Genomic DNA, 8,490 nt, shown 5'->3' with positions numbered 1-8,490 from the left:
CTACTAGACAAGTTTATGGAGGAATCTAAGGTGGGGGGTTATATGTGAGGCAGGGTTTGAAGGTCAGCACAACATTATGGGCTGAAGGGCTTGCAATATGCTGTACTATTCTATGTTCTATGTTCTAGTGAATATAGGGAATTCTGTACTCTGGAGAATTTTGGACTCTAGAACATGCTGTGCTTCTCCTGCTAAAAGGAACTGCAAAGAAGATTCTCGTTCCACTCCAGCCCAGTCCCCTCCCTAAGTGCCCAGATTCATGATTTGGTAGTGAGAGAGGGAGGGATAGAGCAGGGGTTGGAAGGAACAACGCTCCCTCCAGACGTTCTGGGAGGCAATTATAGCTCAGACCGAGAAGGGAGATTGAGAGGTTGGGCAAGTGGACCAGTGGAGAGGTGAAAAGAAAAGAGGTAGTGAAGTGGAAGGGTGCAAGAGTGAGGTGAGGAGTAGTGGAGAGATGCAGAGGAGAGGAAGTGCAGAGACAGGGAGGTGGAGCTGTGAATGGCAGACAGATGGTGGGAGATGTGTTACAATGAATACCCAAGACTGGGTTAGTTGGTATTGAGCTTTAATCCCTAATGCTGTACTGACAATGTAAAAGAAGCATTGGACCCAGATATCATACAACCTTCCTCTTTCAACTCGGACGTGTTTTTGAATTTGACCATCTCACATCTCAGGTCTTCACAGACTAGCTGATATGAGACAAAAACCAGCCTGTACAGATGAAGGGAAAAGACTGGAATTCAGCAGATCAGCAACATCACAGGGTCAACATTTCTGATATGTATGAAATCAGAAAACTGTTTCCAAAACAAAGGTTGAGTGAAGCTCTTTGGTTACCATTCAAGTTTCTGCTGCAATTCATTTGCATGCTGCCACTTGTAAAGCTTCCACGAAGTAGAAAAACTGGCTGCTCTTTTACAAACAGGAGCAAAGCACATGGAAGCTGCTCTTTGGTGGAAAATGGAGCAGAGAAGGAGGCTCACATCCCAACAATAAACTTAAGGCAACAAAAGCCCAGTATGCTCAGAGCTACCAGTAAGCTAACGCACTGTATGACAGATTGGTTGAAGTTCTGTAACAAACTGATCTCCCATCTAACCAGTGAAGCAAACAAGTCCATAAATGCTCTCTTTACTCTTTTAATTAAATGAAGGACACAATATATAGCAAAGGACAGAACATTTATAAACAATCATATCTCTCTGTTACAATAAAATGTACAGTCAGGAGCTCCAGGCTCCTCAAGCGTATATATGAATGAGTACAGTATAATGTTAACAAGTTGTATATTCTGAATGAGGTCTTGTGTTCAGGTAGAGCTCAGACGCCCTGTATTTTCATTCATGATTAGTATCTCCCTCTTGATTTGCCATTTCGTCGTCTCCCTCTTGATTTGTCATTTCGTCGTCTCCCTCTTGATTTGTCATTTCGTCGTCTCCCTCTTGATTTGTCATTTCGTTGTCTCCCTCTTGATTTATCATTTTGTTCCTGAAATAGACATATTTATTATTTCCAGTTGATCAATGTTGGAGGTCAATGTCTTATTAAAGGTTTTAATGATGACCAAGTGGAAGTCATCCAACACTTACATTGGAATGGACCTCCTGTGATAATTCTATTGAATCGATTTCCACCTGCAATAAAATGTTCATGGTTACATTTTCAGTATATTTAAATAATCACAATATTTAGAAACATCTACAAAAGGAAAGTTTAAATTATATTAGAGAATAAGTTTTTAAATGGGAAGATGTTAAATTTCAGAACTAAGGTTCAATGAGTGGAAGACTCCTCACCAAACCTCATACATTCTGAAGTGATTTATACAGATCTGGACTCAGAGATATGCTGACAAACATAATGTTCTCTAGATATTCTCTGTTGCATTGGATATCCACAAACAGTGAAGTTACCCACATCATGCTGGTTTGGTCTGAGATTGTGGGAATTAAACACATTTGATATTTGGAGAACTGAAGAATTACCCAAGCAAAGAATCATTTGTAAAAATACTCCAGAAAAGATTAGATTACAATTTATAGGAATTGCAAATTAGCATTCCACCATCCCACTCTTCCACAAAGTGATTTAATAACAAGGACCTGCTTCTATCTGACATCACCATATCCAGGTTTCAAATGGGCATTGCAATTCACAATTATCAGAGTAAAATATTCCAGATCACACTTACATTCAAAGGCTTCATGAGTGATGCTTCTGTTGTCTGATTCTTCACCTGAATTAATATGTTCAGAATTACAATTAGCACGGATTTCAATGGTACACTTTTAAGCAACAGCAAAACATTTCCACAAAAATTAATTCAATCCTGAATAAATACTGAAGACTTATTAACCCTGCATATTTCAGTTTTACTCAATGGCGCAGAGTTAAAGAAGGCTGCATTAAACATCACTGGGAGTGTGAGTTGTATGACTCTATGACTCTTGCATCTACATGCGGTACTTATGAAGTAGTGCTGTAATTTAATTTCCTCCTGGGCATCTGCCTTAAATACAGGAATCACATTAACTGTCAAGCATCTCAAATTATTCCCTGTTCCAATAAAGTTGCTAATATGTTCTTGGTCTGTTACTGGAGAGAATGTAATGTCAGCTTGATACCATCCCTTGCAACTGTCCTGTTCTGTTAATATCTACCACACTATACTTTCTGCAGAAAACAATTTCATCTGTTTACTTAGGGTTAATTCGGTAAAACTCCTGCTGACATTGAAAACCATCGACAGGACCGAAGCATCAGACCGTTCCCCACTCTCTCAATCTAGGATACGGTGCCATCATCCTTTCCATTCTGATGCACTTGAATCCAGGATAATAAGAAATCAGCTGAGAAACTCATCTTTGATACTCACATTTGCCACCTCCTCAACTGCTGTTTCATTTGATTTCTTTTCCACCTGGAGAAATTAAAGAGGCATTTTGTAATTAGTTAATCTTGCAATGGAGCTTTGAGGGCAGTTTATAATTCCATGTCTTACCATCTTTCCAGCAGAACACTTATTGCAGATGCACTTTGAACTGATAGAGCCTCTATGATTGCTCACCAGCTTACGGTGAGTCAAACATTAAATGCATATCAAATTTTTTGGTGCATATCCAGAGTTTATGGTTAGTGTGAATCTGATTATAAAGGAGTTCATCTGGTTGACATACAGTTAAATTTTGATGATGCTTTCACCACTCAAACCGTAAAATATTTTGGCACTTTAAAAACTAATCTGCTTGTTTAGAGCAATTTAAAAATCCATTGATTGACCAATAAAATCTTACAACGCTGGACTCTCAGCCTAATGTTGGAGTGTCATAGGACTGGAAAGACCTTGGCAGGTTCTCAGAATTTGCTTCCAAAATGTTGAAGAATCTCAGTCGGATGGGCAACAGACTGAATGTAAGTTTAATGTAAATTGACAATTTAAAGGGAAAGTTTGTTAAATTTAATCATGCAATGCGTTTACCTCTTTCAACAGATCTTCTCATTAATGGTGCAGTCTGTACATTGAAGCAACTCTCACACTCACACTGTCCACTGAGCTCCCCACAACACTTAACCCAACTACTCCAAATGCTGCAATTCTGAAATCAAAGCAGAGGCTGCTGACAATATCCAGTAGGTCAGATGGCTTCTGCGGAGGGACAAAGCAGGGTTAATGTTTCAGGCTGAAGATAACTCATCAGAGAACGAATCTGGGCTTTCCTTCCACTGGGTTCATCTCTGTCTCTATTCATTGGCCAAAAGTCTTCATTCTTTAGAATAGACACTTGTGTCAGCTCTGATGAAAACCATTATCCTGAAGCATTAACTCTGATTCCCCTCAATAGACATAGCCTAGACTGTTGAGTATTTCTAGCATCTTTGATTTGTCCTTCTCCACTTCAGCTGGGAGAAGAACACGCTGACACTAGGCCCAAAAATCCCATTGCTCAGCATTGTATAAATATGAAATTACCTCAAAGCTGGTTTCACTCGACTCCAATGAGTTACTCGCGCTGTCAACCGTCTTTAGACCGTTACACTCCACATCAACATCAGCCACCTTGTCAGCAAAAAATTCAACATGGCTCTTGCAAAACCCTTTCTCCTGTAGAAAAAAAACAGAGTATATGCAAATCATTTAAGGAAAGCAATGTTGATGCAGAGAGATTTCATCTTTAACTTGGAACAGAAGGAGCTTCAGTATTGCAAAATATCACTCGGGACTTACAGCAATCTTTTTGGGGCGGAAGAGACAGGTGGGATGATCAAATTCCAGGCTGGAGTTTTTGGAACAGACGGTTTCTTTCACAGAGAAGGTCAAGTCCACCTTGTATGACAATTTGCCAGTACGACAGGCCTAATAAGAGGAAAAAATGATTAGTTGGTGTTATCTTATGTTCAAACTCTGGACTGATAAAGGTCAGTAACAGCTCAATTGATCCCTTCACTAGGCCAGGCAAGGTTATTAGAAAACATTTAATCTGAACAAAGATAAGATGTTCAATATATATCACTTTTAATGACTGGAGGAAGTTAACAAACAAGGGACTAATTATTACAATTATCAGAATTTGGAAATCTTAAATGCAGAAAAATTTCCATAATCTCAAATCTAGTAATTACTTCTTTCCAAATATTCAAATTCAAAAGCAAACTTGGGAGTGCATTACTGTACTGAAGGCTGTCCAGCATTGGGCATGCATGATTTAGGATTCAGCTCAGACTGAATAGCCGGAGAAGCAGAACTGCTGAGCCCAATAATATTCAAGTAGAGTCTATGAAATGAAACCCACTTAATCCGGGACACACTTACATTTGTCACGCCTCTCCTGCTGATACCACAGAGGTTGGTGATCTCGGTGATTTCATTCAGCTTTATTACTGAGGCTCTCAGAGCTTCCTTGGTGCGAGGCACTCCTGCAGAAAGAAAGGTAAATTTAAATGAGACTCTTTAGGAAACTTGTGTTAATTCTTTTGACACATGGGTGAAATATCACGGACTGAAGCTCATTTCTAACAGCTCACTGATATCTGAGGTCCCACTCTGCCCAATACCCACCTGAGCAGTGCAGGATCTGCACGACAGCGATGGCGAGCAGGAAGGATTTCATTCTGCCTCGTGTGCGATCAGTCAGCTGGTTCTGCAGAGTGAAGGAGACTCTTCTCTCTCTCTCGATCTGCCCTCACCATTCTGCCCTCAGTCTTTATATTCTGCACCTCCACCAAATCCAAACACTGACTCATATTTGCTCAGCTTGACAGCCGTGGGCACCGGAACAAGGTGGGCTGTAATATGAGCAGAGCTTCCTCCAGGCATGGTCATCGTGTTTAGGTTTGGTGGGAAAATTATTAAATCAGGCTTTATTCCTCAGAACGTGACATAATAAACCAAGAGAGGTGGGGAAATTCTTAGAATGACATGACATTAGACTGGAACTATCTAGTGGATGATAGGGTAGCTAATGTTTACAACTGTATCAGTTCATGTCAGTTCCTCTCATGATGACACCAGACCAATCATTTCACCATTAATGGTTTGTAAGCAAAGTCAAGGTCTAATGTTATTGCTGGTTCACACATAACAGTGGAGAGGCACCTGGGGATTATTTATCTCCACTCCATTGCCCTGGAAACTACAGCCTTGAGCATGTGCACCTACAGTGTCAGATGATTGCCCCTGCAATGTTTGTTCAGGAACGATTAGGAAAACCACAGCAAGTACTGGGAATTTTCCTCTCAACATCACTGATAACACTGGCCAGTCATCAGAGAGTGTGGGTGCTGCAGAGATTTGCTTTGGAGTGGGGCGGTATTATTGCAGTGATGGAACTTCCTGTCCTCGTTTACAGAGAACTGTGTGTTCACCCCATAACTTGTGTGGGAGGGGGAAAGGGCAACCAAAGGACTGCAATAAATGCAGGAAACCTAGAACATAAACATTAGCTTGGGAGTATAAATTACTCAAAATACATATGTTAAATTTGATCAGGAATCTAATGACATTAAAACCTTTCAAATTTGCCATTCATCATAATTGAAATGAGAAATATTTAAATCTTGGATCTTGCCTGGAGGTTACTTTTCCCCATTCCTTATTGTTCTTTATTCTGTTAACCTTTAATACATTCGTCAAGATCATTTCTGGTTGATGTTTAATCTTTGTGACATGTGTGCGTCCGTGTATGCGTGTGCAACACGCTGGAGGAACTCAGCAGGTCGGGCAGCATCCGTGGAAACGAGCAGTCAACGTTTCAGGCCGAGACCCGACATCAGGACTGAAGAGGGAGGGGGCAGGGGTCCTATAACGAAGGTGGGGGCAGGGTGGGAAGAAGAAGGCTGGGAGGTGCCAAGTGAAAAACCAGTAAGGGGAAAGATCAAGGGGTGCGGGAGGGGAAGCAGGGAGGGGATAGGCAGGAAAGGTGAAGATGGAATGTAAGTGGAAAGCACTATGGGTAGTAGAAGAAGGCAGAATCATGAGAGAGGTGATAGGCAGCTGGAAGAGGAGGCAGAGTGAAACTGGAATGGGGGAAGGATGGAGGAGTGAATTACTGGAAGTTGGAGAATTCAATGTTGATGCCAAAGGGCTGGAGACTACCCAGACGGTATATGAGGTGTTGCTCCTCCAACCTGAGTTTTGCCTCATCGTGGCAGTAGAGGAAGCCATGAATGGACATATCCGAATGGGAATGTGAAGCAGAATTGAAGTGGGTGACAACCCGGAGATCCTGTCTGTTGTGGCGGACGGAGCGGAGGTGCTCGACGAAGCGGTCCCCCAATCTGCGTCGGGTCTCACAGATGTAGAAGAGGCCGCACCAGGAACACCGGATGCAATAGATGACCCCAACAGACTCACAAATGAAGTGTTGCCTCACCTGGAAGGACTGTTTGGGGCCCTGAATGGTGGTAAGAGAGGAGGTGTAGGGACAGGTGTAGCAGTTACACTTTTAACTGCCAGGTGGGAGATCTGTGGGGAGGGACATGTGGACCAAGCAGTCGCGGAGGGAACAATCCCTGCGGAATGTGGAGAGGGGTAGAGAGGGAAAGATGCACTTAGTGGTGGGGTCCTGTTGAAGGTGGCAGAAGTTGCGGAGAATAATATGCTGGATCCGAAGGCTGGTGGGGTGGTAGGTGAGGATAAGGGGAACATGGTCCCTGTTGTGGTGACGGGAGGATGGGGGTGAGGGCCGAAGTGTGGGAAATGGAGGAGATGCGGGTGAGGGCATCATTGATGACAGCAGAAGGGAAACCACGATTCTTAAAGAAAGAGGACATTTGAGGTGTCCTGGAATGGAAAGCCTCATCCTGGGAGCAGATGCGGCAGAGATGGAGGAACTGGGAATAAAGAATAGCATTTTTGCATATAGCAGGGTGGGAAGAGGTATGGTCGAGGTAGTTATGAGAATCAGTGGGTTTATAGAAGATGTCAGTGGACAGTCTGTCTCCAGAGATGGAGACCGAGAAATTGAGAAAGGGGAGAGTAGTGTCTGAGATGGACCAAGTGAATTTGAGGGTTGGGTGGAATTTAGAGGTAAAGTCAATGAAATTGACGAGTTCAGCATGGGTGCAGGAAGCAGCACCAACTTAGTCGTCAATGGAGCTAAGGAAAATTTGGGGAGCAGTACCAGTATAGATTTGAAGCATAGACTGTTCCACATAACCCACAAAGAGGCAGGCATAGCTAGGGCCCATGCAAGTGCCCATAGCATCTGCAGAGGTGTGCGTGTGTGTGTGTGTGCGTGTGTGTGTGTGTGCGTGTGTGTGTGTGTGCGTGTGTGTGTGTGTGTGTGTGTGTGTGTGTGTGTGTGCGTGTGCGTGTGTGCGCGCGCGCGCTCGAGAGAGTGCATAAGGATGCTTGTATGTGCATAAGGATGCTTGTATGTGTTTTTCAGTGGGGGAAATATAATATAACTGAAGATGGTGAGTAGGTCCACAAAACACAGCAAAAGTGATCTGGATATTTTCGGCCACTTCAAGTATCATTGCTGTTGAAAGTGATTATACCTGTTGAATTAAGGATCATCTCACAGTTCATGAAAAGGTAGCGTAGTGGTTGCTATAACTGTTGTGTATTTAACGTAACACAGGAATGAAAATGTGCAGGAACAAAAGTGCCGCGTCTAAACCGAAATGAGCCCCGCAGAACAATGTTATGTTAATCAGGCAGCTACTTGCGAAATTTGGCTTGGTTTTAAACAGGAAGAGAGCTCAAGGATCTTCAGAAAAGTTGCAAGCATTCAGCTTCTGTGAGCATAAAGAACCAGAATCCACTCTGCATACATTAAGATTATTGCATGAGTTTCAAGTGGGAGACAAAAAGCTGCTTGTAAAAGAAGATGCAAAGACCAAAGCCCAGCTGGATAAATAGAAGGCCAAAAAGAAAGGGGCCAACGGAGATATAAAAACAGAGGATTTGTCAGATGATGTTGTGGATGAGGAAACCAGGAGGAGTGATCAGATTACAAAGGGAGCAATAGACAGATTAATAAG

At 42.5% G+C, this 8,490-nt stretch overlaps 1 protein-coding gene across 1 annotated transcript; it reads right to left on the bottom strand.

The window, feature by feature from the left end:
• Positions 1-1,188: 1,188 nt before the first annotated feature.
• On the bottom strand, positions 1,189-7,074 carry LOC132392266 (uncharacterized). Its single transcript, XM_059966097.1, has 8 exons — positions 5,063-7,074; positions 4,817-4,920; positions 4,232-4,360; positions 3,977-4,108; positions 2,882-2,926; positions 2,198-2,242; positions 1,596-1,640; positions 1,189-1,494 (listed from the first exon to the last, which is right to left on the bottom strand). Exons 1-8 carry the CDS (start codon positions 5,112-5,114, stop codon positions 1,354-1,356), a joined length of 693 nt encoding a protein of 230 aa, XP_059822080.1. The 5' UTR covers positions 5,115-7,074; the 3' UTR covers positions 1,189-1,353.
• Positions 7,075-8,490: the final 1,416 nt, after the last annotated feature.

The sequence above is a fragment of the Hypanus sabinus genome, chromosome 4, assembly GCF_030144855.1.
Source record: "Hypanus sabinus isolate sHypSab1 chromosome 4, sHypSab1.hap1, whole genome shotgun sequence".
Classification (NCBI taxonomy): Eukaryota; Metazoa; Chordata; class Chondrichthyes; order Myliobatiformes; family Dasyatidae; genus Hypanus; species Hypanus sabinus.
The sequence above is the reverse complement of the archived record's forward strand: the minus strand, read 5'-3'. Positions and strand labels throughout refer to the sequence as shown.

Coding starts and splice junctions, on each gene's coding strand:
- LOC132392266 (XM_059966097.1), bottom strand. CDS start 5,114: ATGAAATCCTTCCTGCTCGCCATCGCTGTCGTGCAGATCCTGCACTGC. Junction 4,361..4,816: donor GCAGGAGAGGCGTGACAAAT/GTAAGTGTGTCC, acceptor TCCTCTTATTAG/GCCTGTCGTACTGGCAAATT. Junction 2,243..2,881: donor CAGTTGAGGAGGTGGCAAAT/GTGAGTATCAAA, acceptor ATATTAATTCAG/GTGAAGAATCAGACAACAGA.